This window comes from Vipera ursinii, assembly GCF_947247035.1.
Source record: "Vipera ursinii genome assembly, chromosome: 1".
NCBI classification, from domain to species: Eukaryota; Metazoa; Chordata; class Lepidosauria; order Squamata; family Viperidae; genus Vipera; species Vipera ursinii.
In genome coordinates, this window is record NC_139512.1 from 155,157,404 (window position 1) to 155,183,148 (window position 25,745).

At 38.9% G+C, this 25,745-nt stretch overlaps 1 protein-coding gene across 1 annotated transcript in view; it reads left to right on the top strand.

Moving 5' to 3' along the window:
- Nucleotides 1-25,745, top strand: part of NOSTRIN (nitric oxide synthase trafficking) — a 34,008-nt gene that overhangs the window by 1,482 nt on the left and 6,781 nt on the right. Inside the window, exons 2-13 of the mRNA XM_083349771.1 lie at nt 1,646-1,731; nt 8,669-8,752; nt 9,927-9,989; nt 10,206-10,287; nt 11,821-11,883; nt 13,232-13,330; nt 13,638-13,763; nt 17,483-17,581; nt 17,668-17,793; nt 20,839-20,947; nt 23,001-23,089; nt 24,323-24,448. Of these exons, the coding sequence (XP_083205897.1) occupies nt 1,646-1,731; nt 8,669-8,752; nt 9,927-9,989; nt 10,206-10,287; nt 11,821-11,883; nt 13,232-13,330; nt 13,638-13,763; nt 17,483-17,581; nt 17,668-17,793; nt 20,839-20,947; nt 23,001-23,089; nt 24,323-24,448 (1,152 nt within the window). The remainder of the gene's footprint in view (nt 1-1,645; nt 1,732-8,668; nt 8,753-9,926; nt 9,990-10,205; nt 10,288-11,820; nt 11,884-13,231; nt 13,331-13,637; nt 13,764-17,482; nt 17,582-17,667; nt 17,794-20,838; nt 20,948-23,000; nt 23,090-24,322; nt 24,449-25,745) is intronic.

Sequence of the window (25,745 nt, forward strand, 5' to 3'; positions counted from 1 at the left end):
AGCCCTAATAAGCAGGCATATACATAGAATGAAGGCTATTGCTAAGCACATTGTGCTTTAGATTGTAAGCCACCCTGAGTCTTCGGAGAAGGGCGGGATATAAATGGGATTTTTAAAAAAAATCCAAAAGAAAAAAAATTAAACAGAGACAAAACTAAACAAAAACACTGAAAAAAATGTGAATTAAAACAAGGACACAAACTCATATTATTCTACCCTAGTTAAACAAATCTGTTGCAACAATAGTAGCTTCCTTTCCCCGTTTCAAAGCAGGTCCAAAATTTATAAGGCCTCCTATATCCCTCTGCCAATGCCCACCCTTGTCCTACATCAGAAATGCCTAACTTTTTTCCAGTTCAAAGACTATATTTATCATTCAGATCAAGAAGGAGGCTGCAAAAAGTTACGGCAAAATTTCCTCCGACTGTTTGAAACAACTCTTGGGTGTGTAAAGAGTTATAGAGAATAAAATGCAGTGCCCTTACTAGTAGTGGGAAAACTTCCTTGTTTGTTCAATCATGGATTTTATCACATTCGTCTCCTGCCCGGGTAAAACATTCTAATCATTGCTGGAATCTTAATTTCAACCAATTATCAAGGCAGGAAGCCAAATAATATGCAACTCTTTTCTTTGAGCTTCACCACTAGGTGATGTTAACTGGAGGACAGCCTGAAACACATCCTCAATCCTGGGTCATGTTTCAAATTTCTTTTTGGGTAGATGCATTGCAAAAAATAAATGAGAAATACTAACATCCTTGAAGATAATATCCATATATTACAGCTTCAAATGTATTTGAACCGTGGTGGCACAGTGGTTAGAATGCAGCATTGCAGGCTAACTCTGCCCACACACCAGGAGTTCGATCCTCAATGGCTCAAGGTTGACTCAGGCTTCCATCCTTCTGTGGTCAGTAAAATGAGGACCCAGATTGTTGGAGGAAATATGCTGACTCTGTAAATCACTTAGAGAGGGCTTGTAAACCACTGTGAAGTGGTATATAAGTCTAAATGCTACTGCTATTTTGTCCTTTGGCAGTTACAAATATTTCACAGAAAGTCTAGATAGAGTTGGATAGAGTTACCAGAATTTTTCTCTTTCTCTGCTTGGATCCACTACATGTGGGTACAAACTGGTTTAACTTTTGCTGCTTTGTGCTTTTCAGTTGTATTAATACTGTAATGCTTTCAAAAATTAACATCATTTATACATTAGGAAAACAAAAAAATGGTATTTTCGAAAGAGGGAGGTAACTGAGCAGGCATGTACACTTGTGTGGATGCTAAAAAAGGTGTGATATTGTAAATACATCTCTTTGTGAGTGCACCTTAGTAGCTGAAATTATTGTGCATGCACACTCACAAATCTTGGCACTTTATATTCTCATTGGTTCATCTGTTTAAGAAATGAATTATTCTTTTAATATTCCTTTATTCCCAATGTTTCCTGCTGGGAAGAATCATTGCCACTCACTCATTCCTTCCCCCCCCCCACACACAAACACACAATAACACACCCCATGCAGGTACAGACAATTCCAAATGCTTTGTGCCAGAACAACATAGCAGGCCACCCTAGCGTAGGCTTGAAATATTGCGAAATGTTAAACCCTCTAAGTGACTCAATCCCTGTGCTGTGTTTCAGCATGATCAGGCATACCAAGAGCTGAAAGGGTATTCTAAAAATGGAGATAATTACTGCAAACAACTCTTATCTATCCTTCAACAGAGGTATGTATGAACAGCCTGAGAGAATGCAACAAATCCTGCTGCTGAATTTGTTTTTGTTTTCAAAATTGGGAAGGAAGAGAGAGTTGGTGTCACATGGAGCAGGCTTTAAGATGAGACTATGAATTGGTTGCAATGAATGTTTAATTTACTCACCCAGTGGTTACCAGGACAGCTAATACCATGGAGAGAAAAGACAAGTTTCAAAATAATATTGTATACCTGGATTTTATTTCTTTTCCATGATGTTTGTCTGGCTTGATCATAGTGTGCTCTTGTATACTGTTACCCAAACTTGCATAGCCACATCTCATAGGGAAAATACTGGAGATTTTTTATTTCTATTTGTGATTGGCTTACAAGACTGCCATTTCATCTAAATCCAATGAATTCTGGCTTAGGGAGCCCAGGTTTGTTAAAACAAGTCAATTTGTTTAAGAAGCTGGCTTGTTCTGATAGTAAAAATTAGCCTTAATTGAATTTGCAAAAATAGCAATACAGCAATTTAAAATGGAAATTAAAACATTTGAACTCAAATGCCAGAGGAAGAGAAGACAAAGAGGATGCTAAAATCATTTCCACAAAGAGCCAAGAAAGTTCAAATCAACCCGACTTGCATTTTAAACTGGAATGAGCAAAGTGCTTTCATTTTATTGGTGTTACACAAAACACGTCTGAGCCAAGGCACAATTCCCCTTTAAAGACCTGTGAATGTTACATCAACTGAATCCCAAGAGACAGTGAAGCAAATTCCAGCCAATGGGGAAACTAACAAGCTCTGCAGAACGTTGTTGATACAAATTAAAATATCATCTATTTATCATCTATCTATTTTGAAATAATCAAGGCGACAAAAAATAAACAAATAAGCTCTGCTACAAAATACTGCACCAATGCATCTTGTGGATGATTATAAGGAACAGGTATCTCATATGGAAGATTCTCTTTAAGTTACCCCATTTCCAAATTCTACCCGGCTTTAAAGATCTTAAACAGGAGACCTTTGAATTCATTTCAGATATTAACTGAAAGCCAATATAGCTCTTCTAATAAGGGGAAAGCATGTTCTGGATGACAGCTGTTTTAATTTCCCTATTGCTGTATTTTGATCACCTCTAGTATTATTTGATGTGCTCCCCTTGTCACTTTGCTGCAGATTAGTTACTTGACACATTTTATATGTTATTTGTTAAATGTACATGCTGCCCATCTCACTGCTGTAGCAACCCTGGGCGGCTTATAGAACGATAAAAAAGTTTAAAACGATTATAGAAAACAATTAAAATTGTGAAAGGTTAAATAAAGACTAAAATCCAAGAGGACATGAGGTTGGAGACCTTCTCTCTATCCCATCAGCCACCTCCAACAAAGAATGCCCAAATCGTCAGACCTAGTTAAACAAAGCAATTTAATTTGAACCCTGTTATTTACTGTAAAAAAAAGTGATGGCAAAATGTATCTGCTGCCTTGCACTTAATTACTCAAAAAGGCGATGTAGAATATTCTTTCCCTAATGTTCACTTTAAGGCCCAGATGGAAAACCTATAGTCTTCAAATTGTGTTGGAGCACAGTCCCAGATTCAGATTCAGCCAATCATGGAGACAGAATGAAGACATTAGAAGCGACAATCTAACAGCAGATTGAGGGCCACCTGTTTGCAGTCTTGATTGACATGGGAACCATTGAATCAGCTCTTCAACTTGCTTCATCCTACATGATTTCCTTCTGATGATGGGAGTTATGTAAGAATAGTCACACCCTCATTCTGAATAACATCTTACATTTTTTATGCTTTACTGACTTCAGCAGGGAATAACTTTAAACTGTTCCTTTTAATTTAAAATGGATGACCTTTAATTGAAACCTACCATTCTACTTTCTTCATATCAGTTGTACCTCTAGCTTAGAAGATACTTTTTGTAGCAGTTATTGTTGATCGCCTGTTACTCATGCCAGCTTCTGCCAACCTAGCAGTTCGAAAGCACATAAAAATGCAAGTAGAAAAAAGGGGACCACTACGTTGGGAAGGTAACAGTGTTCCGTGCGCCTTTGGCGTCTAGTCATGCCGGCCACATGACCACGGAGACGTCCTCAGACAAGCGCTGGCTCTTCGGCTTTGAAACGGAGATGAGCACCGGCCCCTAGAGTCGGAAACAACTAGCACGCATGTGTGGGGGAACCTTTACCTTTTACTATATTTCCGTAACAAAAGTTCCATAAGATTTACCAAGATGTACTTAACAGTGAAGAGAGAAGAAAGACTTTTAGCTGCAGCTTATTTCATCCTGAAAACCCAATTCATTTTCTTGTCAAATATTTTGAGCACTGTGGCTTTCGTTAGCTGTACCTTTCAAAAAGCAATTGCCACTCCACTGAAGATTTGTCTTGCATCTTAAACCTTAGGATTTCTTTTGTATGAGATGTCTTTATGAAAATGATGCTTTTATAAATAGAATGAAACATTTCACCATCTGTGCAGTTAAAAGGAGGGGGAAATGAAGTTGAACAAAAAATCACTGCTCTTCCTTTCATAGATGCTGGAGCATCAGTTATTTTCATAATACTGAGAAAATTTAATGCACAACTATTCTTAACAGCCTGATTCTGAATCAAGCATGAATTTGGCTCAGTAACTAGTTGGATTCACACGTTGCAGGAAGACATGGCTGGTTTTAATCATGGATTGTTGAATAAACCACAATGTCTGTGTTCATACATAACGCAGTAAGCGATAAATGTATGCACAAGAGCTGTGTTCACACAAAACCTGAAGTCAAAAATGAATCCACTTCAGATATGCAATTTAATGGAGTGATGTGAGAAGTAGCTGTTCTACCAGTTGTTGAAAGAAAAATATTCATCAGGGTCCAGTCCAAACTGGGAATAATCAAAATGGATACTGCTTTAGAAAGAAGATTTTAGTTTATTGAAGAGGAGAGCCAGATAGAAAGATGGCTTTGGGAAAGCTGACTACATGTAGTAGGAAGTGGTGGGTTTTTATACCTTCTTGAGCTTTTGTTTGGAGTTGTTCCTCTGGCATGAATTTTGACCTGGGCCTGAGTGTGTCTTTCTGGTATTCTGATGATGGTGGGTTAATCCTATTATGTCCCAAAGGTTAATCCTATTATGTCCTGTTTCCCTGGGGCTGTGGCTGATGACTGTTGCATTTTTGGTGTGAGGGATTGTTGATTCTAGGAATCTTTCTCTTTCTAATCCCAGCTTCCTGGCTCCAATCTTTCTGACAAGATTACGGTATCTGCATTTCTACAGAGCTGGTTTCCGCTTGGGGGAGGGAGATTTGGGGCTATTAAGAAAAACTGGGCATGCTTTTCTGCCTTTTAAAGATCCTTTGAGGAAATATAATATTCTGCCTTTTTAATATTTCCTTCTCTGGGTGTGGGCTAACTTCCCACACAGTTCATCAAAAAACATTTGGATTCTAGATTACATCTTAGAACGTGGGGTTCTCCCCAAGTACTTATTTGATGCCATTCTGATTTCAATTGGGGATTGCTTCAAAGTTGCCATTTAAAGTAATCTTGAAATTCTTAATCTCAGCAAGCTAAGCAGGCCATTTCTCCCCTACCAGTTCTCAGGCTCTGTGTCCCCACTGGCCACCTTATCTTTTGAAACAAGAGCTATCAAGGTCGGCAAGCTTTGTCTGCCTGCAAAGCTTGCGCACCCCTTTCCTGAAGAGTGTGCTAGTGTTTTTTTCCACTTGCCTGTAGTAAAGAATAGGTACCTATGGACCCGATATTATTCAAACCTCAAGAGTATTTCAACTGAGGCTGCTTTAGATATTCAATTGTACCTTATCAAATCAAGGATACTCAAGAGAAACTGCTCGACATATGTACATCTATCTCTGATGTGTGATCCGTGCCTTTCAAAGGATACAGTTATATCACCTGTGGCTGTAATAACTGTTTTAACAGTCTGCTGGTTATTTGCCCTAGACGTTTTCTTATAGTCCTCTCCTGCTCCACCCTCATTCAAGGAGCCTGTTTGATAAATTACCTTCAGGTCAAAGCCAATGAGAGTGGCTGAGACAGGAACTGGTTTTCTCATGTAAATTACATGAGTGCTGAGGGCAAACGGGGCATAACTGATTCATGACAGTGCAAATGAGAATTGTTAGGAGAGTGGTGCTGACTTTAATATGAGCTGCTGAGTGACATGAATTATAGAGCAGCGGGAATGGATGAAATCTCCAGAATAACAGGGAGCTTCTGACAAATACAGCACAAGGAACGGCATGTGTTGGAAGAGGAAGACATTTTTTTAAAAAAAAATCGGTTGTTCTGAAAAAGTAAAAATCCATCCTCTGTCCCTAAAGAGGTGTCTGCCAAAGAAAAATTACTCTTTGAAACAAGGTGCAAAATCCCATTAACCTCCTTCCAAGTCCAGCTAAATAATAATTTATCCATCGGTGATGGATTCATGCTGTCTGGAAATAAATATTTATCGACTGAGAGTATAAACCATTTTTGCAGTATTTATGTTCTTAAAAACTTAGCAACGATCAAACCCCTTCCAAATGACCTGTTGGAACTAGTTAAATATTTTGCTTCATTGTTGTTGTTGTTGTTGTTGTTTTGGAGGGTGTCTGTGCGTGCATAGGGATAAAACCAGCACTGGGTACAGCTAAACGAACTGCCCATCCTGCCTCCAGCAGCTGTCACAGAGAGGGGGGGGGGGTGTCAACCTGTTTTCCAGATCACCTGAAGGCTAGACAAGGAATAACAGATGGAAACTGATCAAGGAGAGATTCAACCTAGAAATAAAGAGAATTTTTCTGACAGTGAGAACAATCAGCCAATGGAACAGCTTGCCTTCAGAAGTTGTGAGAGTTTCATCCCTGGAAGCTTTTAAGAAGACACTGGGCTGCCACCTGTCAGAAATGGTGTAGAGTCTCCTGCTTGGGTGGGGGGGGGGGTTGGACTGGATGACCTACAAGGTCCCTTTCAACTCTGTTATTCTATTTCCCAGCAGCAGAGAGAATGAATTAGCCATTACAGGTAAAGCATAATTTCTCTCTGTGTTCTGTTTTTTTTTTCCATTTTATTGATGTTTTTCTAAAAAAAAATCAAATTCTGTCCTTTCAATTTTTTTAAAGGATGCATGAATTCTAGCTGAGAAACCCTTTAGGAAAGGGAAGTGTTAATTCTAATTTAGTGCTGCAAACGTGATTGAAAACAGCCGCCATGGCAAGGAAGGACATTTGTCAACCTACAGTGATGAGCCAAAATCCCAGATTCCTAGTTGTTACTTGAGATAAGAGAGAGCAAGAGAACACTTTCCTGTCCATTTTGTAAAGACAAACAACAAGCCTCCCCCCCAAAAAAACCCTATCCTTATTCTTTTTTTAGTCAAAGAATGAGCAACAGCAGCTGTAACGGTATGTGAGAAAGACCTTGAGTGACGGATGAGGAAAAGCTTCACAAGGAACGATCAAATAAGAGATGGCACAGTCTGCTGCTACAGTGGATGGGACAACCCTAGTTTCTTGAGCTGTGAAGGAGATGGTGGGAGTTGTATTTTCAGACTTGTAAGGTTCTATTAATGTAGCTTTACAATGAGGTAGAATTAGTCTGGGAAGGCTGTGTCACCAACCTTGCAAGTCTGAAAGTACAAATCTCCTGCTGTCTAATTTTACAGCCCGAGAAACTAGAGAAAGTCCCTTTGGAGCCTCTTGGTTCCCCCACTATCCAGTTATGGTGTCAGACCTCTGAAGACAGTTCCACCCCCCCCCAATTCCCAAGCGAACAGCCAAAGCAACAATCCCAAGCATGCCTTCCTCCATCCCCTCTCAGCACAATGGCCGGACACCAGAGAATGATGGTGGACCTGACATGCTGCCCCCCCCCCCGAACAGTGAAACAAAACATTTTCCCAGCATCACATTGGCTGCCAAGGGGACTGATCAGGGGGGTTGGGATTGGGAAAACCAAAGGATTGCTTTATGCTTCGTGCGGGACCTTCAGATTCCGCCTGACTTTACTGCATCCAGTTTCTCTCAGTAAAGGTTCTTTTGATTCAACTCAATGGATTCTTCCTCATCACTGCAGAAGAATTTTGTAAGTTGTTTAGAAGCATTAAGGGAATGAGTGGCATGTAAATCTTCCAAAGAAAGAAACGCCTCAGTCCCCACTGTTATTCTCTACATAAGGCCCATCAAATTTTCCAAGATTTATTTATTTTATTTAATTCCATTTATATCCCGCCCTTCTCCGAAGACTCAGGGCGGCTTACAAGCTTAGCAAGCTTAGATGAAGAGAGGTTGCAGTTTAGAGTCTCCATTATTTATGAAGAAGTTTTATTCTCTGGCTTTCCAAAGTAAGACTAGAAAAAGAAAAACTCTAAAACCCTGGATAGTTGCTCCATTTCAGTGCAGGCACCACTAAACCTGATAGACAGGCTTTGATTTAATGTAAAGCAACTTGCTCTGTTCCTGTTCTAGAATATGGCCCTTTTTGCCTGATTAATTAGGCAAAGTTGCCGAATTTATGAAAGGATGCTTATTCCTAAAAATAAAAAAGATCTAACAGATCAGATCAGATCAATGAGGGAGGGAGGGAGGGAGGAAGAGAGATTACACCTATAAATTAGCTGTTCGTTTTAATGTTGTCTTTGGACTGGTGGATTTGTCCACTTTGTTTTCACATATTATTCAACTTCCCCCAAGTCTGACTTTTGTGAGATTTATTAGAGTCTTTAGCGGAAGATTCTGGTTTGCACAGGCTCTAGCACAGTTTGGGCCAAGACTAAAACTATTATTTTAACTCCTGCTGTATAGTCCCCTCCTCTCCCCATCCTAGCCCAACCCCCCAACCCCTCGCCATACATACACAATGCCCATTTTTTTCTCTATTGGTAAAAAAGTTTGCAAAGTTTTAGATTTTAAGATGAATAAGTGCCCATTGATTCTTTTCTCTGCAGAACTAGTTTGGAGATTACATATGGTAAAGGACTGGAGAAATTGGCAAACAAGCTTGCCAAAATGCTGACTAAAATCAAAGCGAAGTAAGCATTAACTATACTTTTACACTCTTTTCCAACATCACTGGTCCAGGACTTTCTTCAAGGGTAAAGATATGTTACCTTGGATGGTTGTTAGAGATCCAAGTCTACAAGTCTTTTTCTCTTCTGGGTGTGACAAAAGGAAACCTGTCTCTCTGGAACATGCTGGAGTTATATAATCTGACCAAATGATGTAAACTCTGAGTTCTGATGATTAGAAAGAATTGCTCTGCTTGAGAACAGTTTTTCTTGATCTTTTCCATTTGAGAACTGCAGCGATTGCATCCCAACCATCATGCATGATGATTGGCAATAAGATGATTGCGAGGAACTACAGGGATGCTGCAGGCTCCCTAAAATGTTTCTAAAACAACCAAAATTGTGTCATATTACGAAATATTACAAGAGTAACATCACTGACATAGTACTTTTGTGGGTTAATAATGATCCACATTCACAAATGGGAATCATTCTTCTAATTTTAATCCATATCCTGTATCAGGTAGGGGCAATCTCTGTTAGAAAGAATTGCATTTAGTCATGGTTGAGGGCTAAGCAAGAAAAGACTTGGTCCAAAGTTTATGTGAATGGAACCAGGATCTTCTCTTTTGCAGGGAGACGTTCACTGGAAATTTGGGAAGCTTCTCCATTTTTTCAAACACCTATGTTAAAGCCATTATAGAGCATTCATTGGAGTTTGACTCTGTTTCCCACCCCAAAATAGGGAAATTATGCCATTATTGTTCAACAGTAGTGATCAGACTGAAAAAAAATACCTGGTCTATATCTAACTTTGGGATCTCAGAATGTCCTTGTGCTCTACGTGCATAATAGAATTGAATCAAAATGCTCCAATGTGGGGGGAAAAATGGAGCAGCCCTCACATTAACTACACATCGCTCAGGTATCATTTTGCCACACAAAAATATTTTCAAATATAGCCAGTTTGCTTCCAGGGTTCATTTCTATTAAGCAATACACTTCTGTAATTCATCTTATAAAACCACTGTTACAGAATTAGCCGGGGTCTCAAATTGCCAAAATAGATCATATGAAAATGTAAACGTGAACCTAGTAAAAATGTCACATTTCCTGGGTTCTTAGGAATTATAACTTGCTCACTCAGAAGCTGAAATTAAAAACACGTATCTCCTTTTTTTCCATGGTCTTTCTTTAGCTATATTCATAGTACTTCGCTTTGTGTTTCGGAGGAACTGAAATCTGCATCAGATTTACACAGGTAAGTACAACCTACTCCATTATTCAAAATCTACTGAGGCCTGGAAGGGCTTTAAAACTTCTACAATAAACATTTCAGTTTTATTACCTCCTTGGAGGAGATTGAATGGGTGATATTTACAACCATTTCTTCTGTGGTTGTCTGGCAAATGATGCTCTTTTCCGAGAAGGCGAGTTTTCATAACATAGGTGTATATATTTTATGTCCTGCATCTAGAAAGCTTGGCAAAGCCATTCAGACAGAAGCGATAAACCCAATGAATCGTATCCTGCAGGACCATGAGAAGAAGAAAAAAATAGTGAGTTCAGATAACCCTTATTTTTATGATAAAGTAGTGCAACATTTTGCTTGTGGTATTTGGGCCCACCATGATACTGACTAGGATTCAAGCCTGTACCACAAATTGTTATCAAAATATCTCTCAATGAAAAAAAACCCCATCCTTCATTTGAATCTCATCCATTCCCCAGGTCTGAACATGTTGCAAATATAGCAGTATGAGCAAAATTGACTTTGGCCAACACTAGCTAGCAGATCATTCCTAGAGACTCTGACAAAGAGGGATGATACAAGAAGAAGATGCATTAGAAAAAGGAAAGTCATTCATGACAGCAAGTTGTAAAGGCAATAGTTCCTTTCAAATCAGGCTTTATTGTCCAGATTTGAGATTGTTCTCCCTAAAAAACATCCTAAGAAAACTGTATCACCCTACCTCAGGACACATGTCTCTAACAAACCTAGATGATGACCACCGTAGGTGACTGGGTCTCCTTGGATCTGGCTTACAGTGGAACTGATTCCTCCTTGAGATCCTGAATGTAAAATGTGCAGGTGCAAAAAAAGGTTATATCTGGCCTTTGGGGATGGGCTTCTAATTTCAGTGAGGGCCATGGCCTTTACTGGGCAAAACCAGGGCTTTTTTTGTCATAGAACGCTCAGAACGGAGTTCCGGCACCTTTTTTGGATGGAACCTTGTAGGGTAGGCAAGGCGGGTTGTATGACATGTGTGAGTTCTGGCACCTTTTTCTTTTACAAAAAAAGCACTGGCCAAAACAATGTGACTGTGTTGTGGCAATTCCATTCTGTGCATCTTGTGGGCAAAGCATCTACCCCAGGGTTTCTACCTCTTAGGGTTCTAAGTAGCCAATCAACAATTGGGTGATCTGGCAAAACAGATCACACTCATTTCGAAGGTCTCTTAGATAGAAAATCTCTCTATTCTAAAGACATACAGGTACCCATTCTGCCCTTTGTGATCAATTTGATCTAAGATAAGATACTGTAAAATGGACATCTTGTGAAATGAGGTACATAAAAAGCCCTCCACTTGATGATAAGTGTAATGGGAGATGGAATTGTTCTTAGGATGTTGTGCACAACAATATATATCAGTTGGTGCAATTCCCTTTTCTTCCCTTCCCCCTGCCTTTTCCTACACATCACTATAAAGCTTTTGCCAACATATTTCTTTAGCAAATATTGGTGTCCATGTGGTGGGGTGGGGGAGGTTAAAAAAAAATCAAGGTAGCCCATCCATTTCTTATATGGTAGACACGTACTCCTGGCAAGTCCTATACTGAAAGAAATACAAAATGTTATTTTCTTGGATTATTTTTTTGTTTTATGTTACCTATTGTAAAAAAAATATGCTTTTTTTTAAAAAAAAATAAGATTTAGAAGTTACTTTCCATTAAAAAGTCCAACATAACTAAATATATTAGGTTATTCCCCAAAGTAGTTTATTGAAATGATATCAGTTCTAATATTAAAAATGAAAACCTAAGGAATATTTATCCGCCCCCCCCATGATTGTGGTGTTTCTTTCCACAAGGTAGATAATACAGTTGAGAAATCAGCTGAAGCAGTTATCAACAACTGGCGCCAACAGTTAAAGGCAAGTTTTAATCTTTTATTCCTACAAAAATACATGGAAGTGATTTATCCATTAGAAATTACTGCAGTGGTTCCAGTTACCTAAATGGGATTCAGAAGCTCTTTCTGAGAAGTGGACATCTCTAATAACTACAAAAAAAAGATACTGAATGACTGGATTCTAATTTGAGGGAAGGAAGGAAGGTGATTCTAAAATAAGGCACTTAATTATCCATTGGGTTTTGCATTGCTCACTACAATTCTGATGATTTGATATTCTAATATACGAGAAAACTGCATGATACACAAAAATTCTAACTCCAAAATTTGATTGGCCTATAAGCAGGGGTTGTCAAACCTGGCCCTTTTATGACTTGTGGACTTCAACTCCCAGAATTCCTCAGCCAGCATGCCTGGTTTAGGAATTCTGGGAGTTGAAGTCCACAAGTCATAAAAGGGCCAAGTTTGAAGACCCCTGGCCTATAGACTCAATCGGAATGGCAGTGGAAATTTTGTAGTGCTTATAAGCACAAATATTAATTTTCATGCTGAAAAATTAGTAATCTGGAGGATACCACTCATTTTTCTTTAAAAATGCATGCTTTCTTCTACTCTATATTACATTGACAAATATACAGCAATGAGATATTTACTGTTCTCAGGGGAATGACTGATAGATCTCATCTAAATGTTGTCATCAGCAAGCCAGAAATGCCCACCGTGTGTGTGTTTATGTGTCAAAAAAGTCATAAGCCTATGAGCATTAAAAAGAGTAGAGCTTCAGTCCCAGACAGTCCTCGACTTACAACTACAATTGAGCCCAAAATTTCTGTTGCTAAGTGAGACATTTGTTAAGTGAATTTTGCCCCATTTTACAACCTTTCTTGCCACAGCTGTCAAGTGAAACATTGTAGTTGATAAGTTAGTAACCTGGTTGTGAATCTGGCTTCCCCAATGACTTTGCTTGTCACAAGGTCACAAAAGGTGACAACCTGACCTTGGGACACAGCGACAGTCATAAATATGAGTCAGTTGCCAAGCATCTGAATTTGGATCACAAGATGATGGAGATGCTGCAAAGGTCATAATTTTAAAAAATGCTCATAAGTCACATTTTTCAGAACCATTGTAACTTTGAAGAGTCACTAAACGAACTGTTGTAAGTCAAGGATTACCTGTACTTACCCTCTTTACTTTTGATATCCCGATGCCCATGGTTTGGACTGTATGCAACTCCCAAGACATGGAATAACAAAGAATCTTAAGAGGTTCAAGACATGGAATAACAAAGAATCTTAAGAGGTTCCTCTCATGGGCTTATATTAACTCTAATTATGAATTTTGTTGATATTGGTGTATTTGTGGGATAGGCCAAGAAGAAGTTAAAAGAGCTAACCAAGGACCATGAAGCACTTTTCCGTGATACCGAAAGCTCCCACCCATTGGCTTCCCCAAAGGCCAAAAAAAAGGTATGTCTTCAGACAGGTATAGGGAGAACATTATATAAATTAGGTGGAGTAGATAGACAGGTAGTGTGGCTCAGGACGTTCAATTTCCAGAAGAACACGTATCTGCTTGCTAATTACCTTCTGCACATTTCTCCTGTTACCTATTTTTCTGCATTACTTGGTAAATCTTAGTGATTTCATCTCCTTCTTTGCATGTGTCCAGATATCCCCTAATAACCTGCTTCGGAAGCAATGCCCCCGCTGTGTGAAATCAATTACGCTTTTTTAAAAAAAATAAATCAATCTTGCATTTATATTTTCATTTTAGCTGCTCAGAAACCTAGAAAAATCCGCTATCAAACTGGCAAAGGAAGATGAAGACTACTACAAGAAGAACTTAACTGCCTGTGAAACGCGTGTGAAGTGGGAGCAGACATTAGAAAATGGGCACCAGGCAAGTCACCAGATGTTTCCTTCTGGCACTGTTATCTCTGGTCTCTGCTGTGCTTTTCCTCAGCTGGAAACAAGTCAGATTCTTTTCTTTTCCAATTATATTCTAGTTGGATTTGCAATTCCAAGAGTTACCTCCTGATTTACAGCTGTGTGTTCAAGATGAAACATCTAAGGCCCCCCCAAAAGTATAACTTTAAACCCTGTTTTGTGGAAGGTATGAAACAAAATGGTTTCTGTTCCCAGCATCTCAAACATCCCACCCTTGCCATTCTATTAATGGAAAAATATTTATTTGTAACAAATAAATCCCCAAAGTAAATGGGCCAAGAATTTTAACTGTATTGATGGAGACCTCGTACAAATCTTTGGCACCATTCCAGGATAATGAACTGTGTGTGTGTGAGAGCAGGCATTGTTAGAGGAAGCAATTTCATTTTATTTTGAAATATCCTGCATGGTCCCATGACAAAAAGTCTTCCCAGGATCACAACTCTCAAAAAACTTAGAGCAAGCTCTTGGGCTCTTTGCAAGGGAGCCACCTACAACTTTCTAATTATGGAAGGATAATCACATTTTCTTTCCCAGCATTAGCCTGATAAAATAATGTAGGTAACAGTAGCCAAGAAGTTATTAGTACAGCTGCTAATAATTCTTTGGAGGAAGGCTAAGAAATTCTTCCTTTTTCATCCTCAGTTACCACAGATTCAGCTTCTTGTCCTTTCTCCCATCTATATCAGAGTTTCATCATCATTACCTCCAATTTTTGGAAGACGGGATAAAGGGCACACATGTACAATAATCAGGGATCTTCAAACTTGGCCCTTTGATGACTTGTGGACTTCAACTCCCAGAATTCCTCAACCGGTATGCCTGGCTGAGGAATTCTGGGAGTTGAAGTCCACAAGTCATCAAAGGGCCAAGTTTGAAGACTCCCCTGACATAAACACCTTTTCACATGCTTGTAGTATACTTTTAGGACAATTATTATCTATATTGGTAAAATCAAATATGAGTATATGAATTTCATATTATTTTCCTTAGTTTCTGGCAAGAAAGAGGACCACATGATAAAAGCATATTGATTTACAGCAACATAAATGTTCCCAGGATACATTTAGTTTCAGTAGCTCATCCTGTTCCCAAGATTTATTCCCTGAGAACAGGATGAACAGTGAAATACAAATTCTTGGCTTGGGCTGACTTCTGCTTTTGTGCATACATATTAGCTTTAAAAAAAAAACTTAATATGTATTCATATGCTTTCCCACTTCCCCCGCAAATAGTTAAAATCAACATGCTCAAATTAAAACCTCCCATAAGGAACAATCAAAGAACACGAATATGTTTAGCCTAAGAAAAGATACAGCAGTTTTCAGATAACTGAAGGATTATCATTCAGACAAAGGGGTAGATTTATCTTCAGATTTACCTCAGAGCGCAGAGCAAGTACCAGTGAGCTAAAACTACAAGGAAGTAGATTTAAAGAAGATGTCGAGAGAAACTTTCAGACTGCCCCTTGAAATGATGAGATATCCCTTACTGGAAGTTTTCAGAAAGGCTAAAGCAGGGGTCCTTAACCTTGGCAACTTTAAGACTTGTGTAGCTCAACTCCCAGAATCCTGGAAGTTGAGCTCCACAAGTCTTAAAGTTGCCAAGGATGGAGACCTCTGGGCTAAAGGATTGTCTGTCAGATATGATCCAGTGGATCCTTCAAGGTCCTTTCCAACTCCATGATTCTATACTAGCCATGACTCTATACTGACCAATTATTTTGCCTGCAAGAATTGCTAAAATGGTAAAATAAATAGTTGGTGTGTAGTCATGTCAGACTCTCACTTGACTAAAAGGGCTCCTGGACTCTTTCTTTCTTTCTTTCTTTCTTTCTTTCTTTCTTTCTTTCTTTCTTTCTTTCTTTCTTTCTTTTCATAGTACATATCTCTTTGAGTCCAACCTAATTAAAATCAGATTAATGACCTTCCAGAACTAGATTAGAATCTAAAAAATAATAATAAAAATACTGAGATTTGTTAAAAGTGCTTTTTAAAAAAAGCATCAACAAATTGGCCATAAATCTTCTCTTTTTTTTTTCTTGGAGCAGTTTAATTAAATGCTGTTGAGCATCACCACCTCCACTGAGAGCTTCTGTATCTTTAATTGCATCCTTAGACCTTATCCAACTCCTTCAGTACTCTTGAGTTAAAAGGAACACACCTACGTAACAGTCATGAAGATCCACGATCCATCCCCAGCTTATTTTTTTGATTGAGCTCAAGCTGCTTCCCAAGCAATTGTTTGGATCCATTTCTTTCAGCTCTTAACAATGTGCAAGCAAACTGTGTTCTCTAGCTATTGTTAGTGCAAATGGATGATCCAGAAAAACATTGCTGAAGTAATCTTTTAATCGATTCTTAAGGCTCGATGGGGAAATAAAGCTGCTCCTAATAAATTTACAAACCCCCCCTCCCAAATTTCAATTGCACTCCTTTGTTCATCTAGTTTTTTTGAACGATGCATCGTTTATGGACCTGGGTGTGCCACATTATATAGGGAGATAGATTATGTTACTATTTTGCATTTTTTTGTGCTGATGAGAAGGAAACAAGATTTGATTTTGCATCTGCCTTACTCAGGGAAGTTTTATGAAATAAATTCTCAGTCAGAATGAACCTCTCCTATCAATATTCTAGCATGACTTGAACTGATGGGTGGAAAATGTAGGAAGGACATCTTCTGCCCAACTGTTTCCACCCAGTTGTACTAGAACTAGTCACTTAGGGCAGGGGTCCCCAACCCCTGGTCCATGGACCAGTAGCGGGCCACAGCATGCCAGCAACCGGTCCGCACAAACAAGCAAAGCCCCATCCGTGAGATGCAGGCAGCACACAAAACCACGCACCCTCTGGTCTGGGGAAAAAGCTCTCTCCACGGAACCGGTCCCTGGTGCCCCAAAGGTGGGGGACCTCTGACTTAGGGAGTTTTACTCTCTTCTTGCCATCAGTTTTCCTAAGTTTCACTCAAGAAGAGCAAACCTTCAACCTAGAGCCTTTCTTTCCAACAACAAATAATATAGACGCATCTTAATGCTTGGATGAGCACATTTTAAAGGCCTGTCGAAATTCAGTCGGAATTCTACAATATTGTTTGAGTTTTCAACAGTGACAGCCAGAATGAAAGCTCAAGTCCCAAATATAAATCACATTTTAATTTTAAAAAATGCACTTTTTGTAAAAAATACTTCCTGCATGTATGTCTGACAGTTCATAATCACTGGGGTTCAAAGTGCCCCTCATCAGTGGCCATATTGTACATTCAGAATTTATTTTACTAGATTGACTGATTGAGTAAAGGCAAATATACATGTCCCAGGATAATGTTGCAAGATTGAATCTGGGTCGGTTACCCGGACCAGTGGTTTGAGTAAACCTCTAGTAAACCTCTGGTCCCGGTGGCTGGCCCAGATTTGATCTTGACTTATTGAGTTTTACCCCACATTTCTTTTTGGTCATCTCAAGGCAATCTACACGTATTTAATGCTCCCACCTACTACGTTCATACACCCGAAGCTAATCTGTGCGAATGAAGATCCATTCAACTCTGTAGGATTCACTTTAGATAGAAGCCCTAATGGTTAATGGCTGGATTAGATTGAAGTAACTGCTCTGATTATCATGTTTAACTTTTTCTTTCTTTATAGAGTAATCATTGTTCCCTTTCCAACAGAGCGTTCTTGACCTTGAGAAAGATAGACTCCTGCTTCTCTGCAATACGTTACATCGTTACAGCCAGCTTCTTTCTCATTTTGGACAGAGCCTCATTGCTGTATGTTAACTCCACACTCTTTTGCTCTGAATTAAATATTGCTAGAAAGTGCTCTCCTATCTCACCTTATCTGTCATTCATTCTAGTGCCATGCAAAGGTTGGCAGGGCTGTCACTGAGGCGGAACTTGACAAGGACGTGGAGGTGTTAATGAATGAAATGTCACTAACCGCTGCGGAGACCAAGCTTGAACTCTTGTTAACAGACTACTATGTAAGTGCCCTGCCAAATCTCCTGTCCTCAATAGTGGAAAGATTCATTTTAAGCTTCTGCCAAGTGGGATTCTGGAAGCTGAAACAGAGCAGGATGGATTAACTGTCCTGGGGGTGGGGTAGAACCTGGCTGTGATTGCACAAGACAAAACCACAAGCTAGCCATTTGTGTTTTTGATAGTTTGGAATCCTTCAGTTCATTCACAAGCACAGCACACATGTGTATGACAGCAGTGTCCATGGGGCAGGTGGAATATCTAACCATAGCGCTGTGTTGGCTTGGTGGTTAGAATGCTGTATTGCAGGCTAACTCTGCCCCCAGCCAGGAGTTTGATCCTGACCATCTCAAGGGTTACTCAGTCTTCCGCCCTTCTGAGGTCAGTAAAATGAGGACTCAGATTGTTGGGGGCAATGTGCTGACATTTGTAAGCCGCTTAGACATTTATAAAGCACTGTGAAGCGGTATATATGTCAAAGTGCTATTGCTATTGCCATATCAAAATGTTAAGACAGTGATCACATTGGTGCAATTCTTTGTACATGCACATGATGTCAACATACATACAAAAGGAGCAGGATATTGATCACATGGTTGTCATTGTCATTCTGACTTTTGTTTTACACCACCCCTCCCTTCCCTTGGGGCTTTCCTGGTACATGAGTAGAACCCAAGCCATTTACTGTAGCGTATCTAGAATTCGAAGCTTAAAAATCACAAGTTCCTATAAACTGTAAGTACATTTCATGCTCCTATATAAAGCCTTCACGGTGAAGAAAAGAGATGCAGCTATTTTTCCCAGTGGAGTAGGTTGATAGGCAGAACTTAAGAAAATTACTCTTCTAATCAGGAGTATGCAGAACAAGAGAGGAAAAGGAGAACAAAGGAGACAGCATGTGTATGCATATACATATTCTTAATGCCTCTAATGATCAATAGGATTAAAAGTGGCAAGTATTTTTGACTTGGGAGCTGTATATCTCCAACACACATTTTATAGTCACTTTGGAAAGGGAGATAGACAGCATATAAATTTAATAAATAAAATAAATTTCAGTCTGTTGTACTCTCCAGCCCAGAAAGTGTGCCCTAGTTCAGTGTTAAATGAATTCTGAAAAGTATCTTGACCGAATAAGCTATGCTTAACTGTGGACAAAGTGTGCCAATACAGCTCATATTTTAATGCGTTCTATGAGAACCATGGCATGGAAAGCCAACACCTTCAGCATCAATGGCTTAGTTCAGGGGTAGGCAACCTCGGCTCTTTTATGACTCATGGACTTCAACTCCCGAATTCCTGAGTCAGCATAGCTGACTCAGGAATTCTGGGAGTTGAAGTCCATGAGTCATAAAAGAGCCGAGGTTGCCTACCCCTGGCTTAATTCAATGCTTTATTTCCTTCACTTAAAGGAAAATACAGAAAGTAAACTCTACTTACACAGAGATAAAGAAGATTTACCGTACCTGGGCTACACAAATTCAGACCCCATCAGGGAGAAGTTAGTTTTCTTTATCTCTGGGATGCTTTCTAATGGCCATCTAGATTACTGTGGCTCAAACCAAAATATATTTTCTCCTCTAAAACGTGCAAATTCAACAAGAAGATTTGCTCCTGTCTACATGCTTATGCATGGTCCCGTCCCTAGCCTTGATTCATGTTGACTAAAAGACATCACTAAAACACTTTTTCATAAAATATGCTTGTCACACATAGAGATTTGTGCTTTTTCAGGTGCCGTTTCAGGTGCAACCTTATCAGTACATAGCATGACAAGGTAAACTGCTAGTCTGGTTAAGTTTATATCTACATGGTTCGGTGCCACACAGAATACTTATGTGAATAACACTTGATATTCAGTATAAAGCAAATCAGAGATGCACAAGGATAAGATAGCATATAGTGGAACAAGATATTTTTAAAAATCATTATGGGAATAGCCAGGATTTCATGGTCTCTATTTTTAATTGAGGAGACTCAACAATAGTTACTGCATTCAAGTATTTTAATTAACCGCATACAAATTCTTAAAAAGGGCTGCAGTATTTCAAATTCTGGTCACATATCAACATGGAGAAAAGCCATAAAGGGTCAACTCTATTTCACAGGGACATAGATTTCAATAGCATGAATTTCTACTGCCATATGAAAAGATTCAAGATTAATATAGAATTGCTTTTTTCAGCTTCCAACTTTTCATCCCACATGGTCTCAACTTTTATTTAACCCTTTATATACATTTAAAATATATTGAATGTTTGTTCAATTAATCTCTATTTTTTTTAATGTTGACTTTTGATATTTTTAAATGCTTGTTTTTAATGTACATGTTGTCTTTTACTTGATTATTGTATGCTGCCCAGAGTTCTCATGAGATAAGTTGTATATAAATGGGATAGCTTGATCATAGATGATAAATGAGAGAGAGGGAGGGAGATAGAGATAGACAGACAGACAGATGACAGACAGACAGACATGCCTATCTGAAATGTTCCCCTATAACTATTTGTAAAGTGAAGGCTAAAGCTGAGGAAAGATGGTAAATACAAATAACAGTTCTGGGAGCTGATCGTGATTGTTATGACTTTGGTAACATATAGACGTTCCTCTGGTATCTTTGAGGATTTTGATTAAATTTGCAATGAGAAAGTGACAGAAGTTGTCTCCTGGGGACAACCTGAAACAAAAAGTTGCCGGAGAGCAGAATGAACTCACCTATAATGGAATTTTAAAAATAACAAGGAACCTGTTGTTTTCCACTGACACTTCCATGTAAACTTAAAAACTAGTCATTACAGACCAAACTGGCAATGTCAGCAATGTCTGTCCATCTTTTTTTTTTCCCTAGCCAAGGGGATCTAACTCTTTCATGCTGATGTCTGAAGGACTTCATAATTCATGAGGTTGCTGAGATAAACAGCAAATTGCCAGCTTGGCAATGAGCATGAGCTGACAACATTACCACATAGATACTTCATACTCTGCCTGCATTTTAATCAAAATATATTAACCTTTTTTCATTCTCCCCTCCTTTTTTTTAACTATAAAAGGAAGAAGATATGATGAGCCTAATTGAAAAAGAGAGGAGACAAACTGCCATTAAAGCTAAAATAACACGGGTACAGGCAGATTTGGAAAAGACCCTACAGGACAAAACAGGTTACCTCCCATTTTAAGCATTTTATACTTGGATCATTTACACAAGGAGAAGGTGTGTCTAGTCCGTGCCTTTCTACGGTAGCTCTTCCAAAGTTAAAGAAGCCCAAAGTTTTAAAACTCTGTTTGTTGCCCTTGGATAATGGGTTTTATTGGTCCCTTTAGCTGATAGCATTTACGGAATTTTCTGTGCCATTTGTTGTGCCATGGGACCCCTTTGAGAATCCACTGAAGTCTGTAGAGACCTTCTCAGAAAAAATTATTTATTTATTTATTTATTAGATTTATATACCGCCCTTCTCCCGAGGGACTCAGGGCGGTGTACAGGGCAATTAAAATATGACATACACAAGTTAAAAATAGATTAAATTAAATTTAGCCCCAAACAAAATAAATTAAATCATGAAATTTAAAACCCCAATCCCTCAGTCCAGGCCGGCAAGCTCAAATAACCAGGTTTTCAGGTCACGGCGAAAAGAGCGAAGGCCGGGAGCCATCCGGAGCTCCACAGGCAGCTGATTCCAGAGGGCAGGCGCGCCCACAGAGATTGCTCTCCCCCTGGGGGCTGCCAGCCGGCACTCCCCGACCAACGGCACCCTGAGGAGACCCTCTCTGTGGGAGCGCACGGGGCGATGGGAAGTTGACGCCAGCAGCAGGTGCTCCCGTAAATAATCCGGACCCATGCTATTTAGGGCTTTGTAGGTCATCACCAGCACCTTGAATCTCACCCGGAGGGCAACTGGGAGCCAAAAATGTATTTAAATGTATAAAATAAAATAACATAGATGATAGGTATAGATAGATGACAAAGAGAGAGAGAGAGATAATGGATATAGATGATAGATAGATTACATTACAAAGGAAACCAATTCTGCTCATATTGTTATCAAATTATGTAAAAACTAAGAAATGTTTAATATACAGTAGAGATACCTGTGTTGATTTATTAAAATGCATTAAATCAATAAAAAGACAATAGCTTTTTTGGTGTATAATTTTAGATAATGAAATATGTTGAAGTTAATATTTTTTTTGAGCGTTTAGCGGCCATGCAGTACTTTCTTGCCTATGAATAAAAAGAATTAAGTTAGAGGTTAGAATTTAATAAAAAAATAATGTACATTCTCCTCAGTCAAGTTCATGGATCAATAATGGGTACAAGGGCAAAAACTCTACTTAATAGAATGAGCTACATCCAACTTTTTAATATTCATGTGAAACAGGAACTTTCCCAGTACTTATAGAGCTTTGGGGATGTAGGGTAGGAATGCAAGTAATGTCTTCAATTTGGAACAGGCTTTTCAACTGTTCTAAGGTTAAAATATGATTGGTAGACTCTAAAGTTTGTATTGATATTAAACAGGACACACTATAATTGAAACAAAACTGGGGGTGTCTGAATAATGTTCCTTTTGATTGCTACTTCTACTCTTGAAAGTAGACGATTGTGTACATTCTGATATTGTTTCAGTGCTTTTGTTGTTCTGTTCTTTTTTAATAGCATGTATATTGCTATTAAAAAAAAAGGGACGCGGTGGCTCAGTGGGTTAGGACGCTGAGCTTGTCGATCAGAAGATCGGCAGTTTGGCGGGTCAAATCCCGAGTGCCGCGTAACAGAGTGAGCGCCTGTTACTCGTCCCAGCTTCTGCCAACCTAGCAGTTTGAAAGCACGTAAAAATGCAAGTAGAAAAATAGGGACCACTACGGTGGGAAGGTAGCAGCGTTCCGTGCACCTTTGGTGCCTAGTCGTGCCGGCCACATGACCACGGAGACGTCCTCGGACAAGCGCTGGCTCTTTGGCTTTGAAACGGAGATGAGCACCGGCCCCTAGAGTTGGAAACGACTAGCACGCATGTGCAGGGGAACCTTTACCTTTTTATATTGCTTTATTCTAACATACGGCACATTGTGTTCAGAACCCAAAGAGTTTTAAAAATATTTTAATGGAAATAATGGAAATTTGCTAACAATGCTATTATATCCTGGTTGATTTCCAGGGTTGTTTTAGAAATTTATGAAGACTGAGCAAATCCTTGTATTTATATTTTTTTAAAAGGCTTAGAACGGATGCTTCAGGCTTACAAAGAAACCCCTCAGTTTTCAGATGCAAAAAATATAAACGATACCATTGCACAACTTAATGAGGTACATTGGAAATTAATATATATTTCACATTTTAAATACTTATATTACTTAGCTTTTGTTTAGCTGAAATGCAATCTTCGGTTTTAATCCTTTAGCTGGCTTTAAGAGTGCACCTCCAGATGTATGTATCAATGAAGTTAAGTTAGTAACTACAAAAACAACCTTTCAGTTTTGGGGCTGCATTTAAGGAAAGCCCTTTCCAAGTCACTATTTTCAGCTTCAGGTTAAGCGTTTTTCCCAAGCATTTTCACTTATGCATCTTTACATTGTAATTTTAAACTATTTTGCCTTGTGCTTCTTACTCTTTTACTTTTTAAGAGCTTTACAAGTTAATCCCACATAAATTAGAAATACATGTCCTCTTTACAAGAAGATTCATTGGCCATAAAACAGAATAACCTGCCAAACATGTTTTGTTAATGTTACTTGAGCATTATTTTAGAGTAATAAAACAAATACAGGTCGTCCTCAATTGCTAACTAGCTTGGGACAGTGACCATTTGCAGCTACAACGGTGATGAAAAAGTAACTTTGTGACCAATCTTCGTATTTACAAACTTTGCAGCAATTCTCTCTCTCTTTCAGTCACATGTTCACCATTAGTCAGTACATGTTGTCTTGTACCTGACCTGCTTCCCCCCTTTTTACCCTTTGTAGAGCAGAGATTGCCTAAGCAATCTCTTCCTCAGCTGTTTTTCTGTGCCACACAGCACATTCCTAAAAAAGTCTTAACTGCAAGTTAACAAGATCAACTCTGGGAACTTAATGACAGGCAGCTGCTGCCTGTAACTGACCAGACTTTAATCAGTTTTACACCTTCTGCTTTTGTTTGCTTGCTAAGTGAAGAAGGATTCCCGCTAGCACATTCCTTTCAAAGTGAATTCCCCACTGTATCCCTCCTAACTCTCATGTAATCCCTTTCTCTCCAGTTAATGTAAATACAAACATCAATTCACTTGTCGTTAATTATCCCGACACTGGGGTGAGCATTCAAAAGGGCAGAGGAGTAGAGAAAAAGGACTTTAAGAGTTGCCCTTGGACTCAATTTCCTTAGAAGTCAAGTTCCAGAAAATTTTAGTCCTCAGTTGCCAATGAGGACTAACCGTATTTTAAAGGTAGAAGATTTAGTCTCAGTGTCTTCCTTTGCTCCAAATAATCAGAACTGGGAAAACAAAATTTGAGCTTCAAAATATTTGTTATTTACTTATATTTATATATATATATATATTAAAGGCAACTCTGAAAGCTGCCCTTCTACAAGCAAATCATTTCAAATTGGGGAGCACACTAGCTGAAATTGAAAAGAAGCCTAAACCGTCTCATCTCTTGAATGACTGCATTTCAAAATGGAAAGAAAAGGTAATGATATGGGTTATGGTACTACATGTCCATAAGATGATTTATATTTATATTTAATTTATATTTACATATATATATGTGTGTGTGTGTGTGTGTGTAATATACACACAGAATTATTTCAGCTGTTTTATTTAACTCTATAGCTGAGTAATGGAAATCAGATATTATTGTTGTTCATTCTAAACCCACCTGGATATGGATAGTCAGCATGAACATTTGATTACTGGTTAACCAACTTGAAGGAGGTTACATCTTGGTATGTACATACCATGTGAATTATATTACAAATTCTCAGTTTTGGCAGGAGGCTGTAAGTGAAGTTTACAATCTCCCAATCGCTTCTGGATGATTTTACTGCTTTATTTATCAATATTTACTGGAATGTGATGCTACCATTTTAAAATTTACGGTATACTACCCCATTTGTTAATCTTAATCCATTTTGTTGCCTATATATAGCTAGAACACGTATTATAATGTTTTGTTTTTCATATTGCTTTTAGCCAAAATTCTTTGCATGTCTTTCTCCTACTGTATTCTGATATTGTCAATTCATATTTCCTCTGTAGTTGTTAATACCTTTCATTTCTTTCTTTCATTTTTCTGTTGCCAATAACTTGTCTTCATGATAGGGGCAAAACCAAAAAAAACACCTCTTTTTTGTTGTTCCCAAATAGTCTTCTGGAGCATGTTTAGTTTTTCAAGCATTATATAATATGGCTACCATGTGGATTTGGCCAGACCCAAAAAGCCTCACTTATTCAAAGGAAAATTGGTGAGCACCCCCACCAACCCCTTCTGACCTAAGTATTAAGCTTCAGCCACTCATATTTTTTATTCTGAAGCCAGGCAACTCCCAGGAACATTTTTGGAAATAGAGCAAATTTCAGAAGTTGATGATTTTTATTGTGGCATACTAGATTTCCATTCCATGTTACACCTCTGCTCCGTGAGCTGCATTGGTTGCCAGTTGTCTTCCGGGTGAGATTCAAGGTACTAGTAATGGTGTTCAAAGCCCTACATGGCAGGGGTCCGGAGTACCTCAGGGAACACCTGCTGCCTGGCATCAATCTCCCTGCGCCCTGTGCGTTCCCACAGAGAGGGTCTCCTCAGGGTGCCACCGATCAGAGAATGTCGATTGGTGGCCCCCAGGGGGAGATCCTTCTCTGTGGGCGCTCCGGAACTATGGAATCAGTTACCAGTAGAGCTCCGGATGGCGCCCGATCTTCGCTCCTTTCGCCGCGATCTGAAGACGTTTTTGTTTGCACAAGCCGGCCTAGCCTGATGGGGGATTGGT